Raw genomic sequence first — 2955 nt, 5'->3', positions numbered from 1 at the left:
TGCAACCTCCGCCTCCTGGGTTCAAGCAATTCTCCTGCCTCAGCCTCCTGAGTAGCTGGGACTACAGGCAGGTGCCACCAGCACCTAATTTTTTGTATTTTTAGTAGAGACAGGGTTTTACCGTGTTAGCCAGGATGGTCTCGAACTTCTGACCTTGTGATCCACCCACCTTGGCCTCCCAAAGTGCTGGGATTACAAGCATGAGCCACCGCGCCTGGCGACAACAATTTTTTTAAAACCTTCAACTAAGACATAATTGTATACCTGAAGGTGCTCCCTCTGGGATAAGCCACACAGCCTCTGGCCTTAGAACTGCCATGCTTCTGGAGATGAACAACAGTCACCGAGAAAAACACCCACTACCCCAAACCAGCCCCATTTTGATGCTTCTGATCTCCTCTGCTTAGACAATCTAGCCTCATTTTGAAAAAAGAATCAAAAGATAAAAAAATTCAGAAAGAAAGAAAACATAGCTTCTGCTGCTGTCATTCTCTTTCCACAATATACTCCCTTAGTTTTCAATGAATAGTGGAACTCTTGGCATTACCTTCTCCTCTGTTTCCATTTTACTGTTTATCTTTTTTTTTTTTTTTTTTTTTGAGACAGTCTCATTCTGTTGCCCAGCCTGGAATGCAGTGATACCATCTCCACTCATTGCAGCCTCTGCCTCTTGGGCTCAAGCCATCCTCCCATCTCAGCCTTCCAAGGAGCTGGAGCTACATACAGATGCAAACCACCATGCCCAGCTAGTTTTTTGTATTTTTTGTAGAGATAGGGTTTCACTGTGCTCCCCAGGCTGATCTCAAACTCCAAACTCCTGGACTCAAGCAAACCACCCATCTCGGCCTCCTAAAAGTGCTGGGATTACAGGCAGCAGCCACCACAGGCCTTGCTGTTTATCTTCATATATATACACGCATATATGAATATGAATATGTGTATACATGCACATATGTATATGCATATACATATATGAATATATGTGTATATATGTGCATATACATGTGAATATGTGCATATATACGCAAACATGTGCACATACATATGAATGTATATGTGCATATACACACATATATATGAATATATATGTATGTGTGTGTGTGTGTGTGTATATATATGGGTTTTTTTTGACACGGAGTTTCGCTCGTTGCCCAGGCTGGAGTGCAGTGGCGCGATCGCCTCCTGGGTTCAAGCAATTCTCCTGCCTCAGCCTCCCGAGTAGGTGGGATTACAGGCATGTGCCACCATGCCCGGCCAGTTTTTGTATTTTTAGTAGAGACGGGGTTTCACCATGTTGGTCAAGCTGGTCTCAAACTCTGACCTCAGGTGATTCGCCCGCCTCAGTCTCCCCAAGTGCTGGGATTACAGGCATGAGCCACTGCGCCCAGCCATATATATATTTTTTAAGAGACGGGATCTCACTCTGTCACCCAGGTTGGTGTGCAATGTTTCAATCATGCCACATTACAACCTTGAACTCCAGGGCTCAAGTGATCCTCTGGCTTCAGCTTTCCAGTAGTGGTGACTACAGGTGCGTGCCACCATGCCTGACTACTGGCCAATTTCTTATTTTTTTTAGAGGCAGGGGCTTTGCTATAGTGCCCATCCTAGTCTTGAACTCCTGGCCTCAAGTGACCGTCCCACCTCAGCATCCTGAGCCACTGGGATTAAGGCGTGAGCCACTGCACCCAGCTGTTAACTGTTTATCTTACTTTATAAGAAAAATAAGAAAACATATTGTATGGTCTACAAGGCTAAGACCCAGCCTCCATACTGATGGAACCAGAAATCAGAGAAAGAATATCGATAGAGACACCCAGTTTTCCTACCGGGCTTTTATCTTCTCTTTTCAGGGTGGTTCTTCCCCAAAGAGCATTGATTCCATCCACAGCCACCAGGAGGTGAAAAATACCCAAAGAACTTTGCCTTTTTAGCTCTTTCAGCACAATTCCAACTGCATCTGTGGCGTTCCTCACCCGCGTGATGCCCTATTGGGAGAGACAGTGGATTGTAGTGCTACCGCAGGCCTTCTCTTGTTATCGCATGTTACACATTCAGTGTCTTTTCTTATACCTGTTCAACCACTTCTCCCAGAGGACTGCCTTTCTCAGTGCTTTCTCTCTTATTCCAGACATACTGCTCTTGAACTTTTATCTAAAAGCAAGCAAAGAAAATTAAAACCAAAAAAAGGCTACTTGGCCTAAGGGTGAAACCATCGCTTGAAAAGGTTGGAGACTAAGGTTAATAGGAGTTCATTTTAATCTATTGTTCAGGTTCTGTAAGAGATCTCAACGTAGAAGTGAATGCTTTCTTTTTTTTTTTTTTTTTCGAGACAGAGTCTCACTCTCTAATCCAGGCTGAAATGCAGTGGTGCGATCTCAGCTCCCTGCAACACACTTCCCAGGTTCAAGCGATTCTCCTGCCTCAGCCTCCTGAGTAGCTGGGATTTCGGGCGTGTGCCAACATGCCTGGCTAATTTTTGTACTTTTAGTAGAGATGGGGTTTCACCATGTTGGCCAGGCTGGTCTAGAATTCCTGACCTCAGGTGATCTGCCCACCTCGGCCTCCCAAAATGCTAGGATTACATGTCTGAGCCACCGCGTCTGACCTCTTTTTTCTGTTTTTTGAGACCATATCTCGCTCTGTCACCCAGGCTGGAGTGCAGTGGTGCTGTCTCGGCTCACTGCAACCTCTGATTCCCAGGTTCAAGAGATTCCCCTGCCTCAGCCTCCCGAATAGATGGGCCTACAGGCGTGCACCACCACGCCCAGCTAATTTTTGTATTTTCAGTAGAGACGGAATTTCATCATGTTGGCCAGGCTCATCTCGAACTCCTGATCAAAGTAAATGCTTTCTAATCCATTTCTGCTTGGAGTCTTGAAAAAACATACATAAGGGATTCTGATGAAAATGTCCAGAATGGCATCTGCATTTTTTTTTTTTTTTTTTTTTTTT

General features: G+C 45.0%; 2 protein-coding genes across 2 annotated transcripts in view; one reads left to right on the top strand and one right to left on the bottom strand.

The window, feature by feature from the left end:
* GON4L (gon-4-like (C. elegans)) overlaps positions 1 to 2955 on the top strand; it is a 292893-nt gene that overhangs the window by 157419 nt on the left and 132519 nt on the right. The gene's annotated exons all lie outside the window — the stretch shown is intronic.
* Positions 1755 to 2955, bottom strand: part of LOC105502109 (28S ribosomal protein S29, mitochondrial) — a 51637-nt gene continuing 50436 nt past the window's right edge. The window contains exons 7-8 of the mRNA XM_011928489.1: positions 2074 to 2154; positions 1755 to 1988 (exon numbers count right to left, since the gene is read on the bottom strand). Coding sequence (XP_011783879.1) covers positions 1755 to 1988; positions 2074 to 2154 — 315 coding nt within the window. The remainder of the gene's footprint in view (positions 1989 to 2073; positions 2155 to 2955) is intronic.

The sequence above is a fragment of the Colobus angolensis genome, unplaced genomic scaffold, assembly GCF_000951035.1.
Source record: "Colobus angolensis palliatus isolate OR3802 unplaced genomic scaffold, Cang.pa_1.0 Scaffold77, whole genome shotgun sequence".
Lineage (NCBI taxonomy): Eukaryota > Metazoa > Chordata > Mammalia > Primates > Cercopithecidae > Colobus > Colobus angolensis.
The sequence above is the reverse complement of the archived record's forward strand: the minus strand, read 5'-3'. Positions and strand labels throughout refer to the sequence as shown.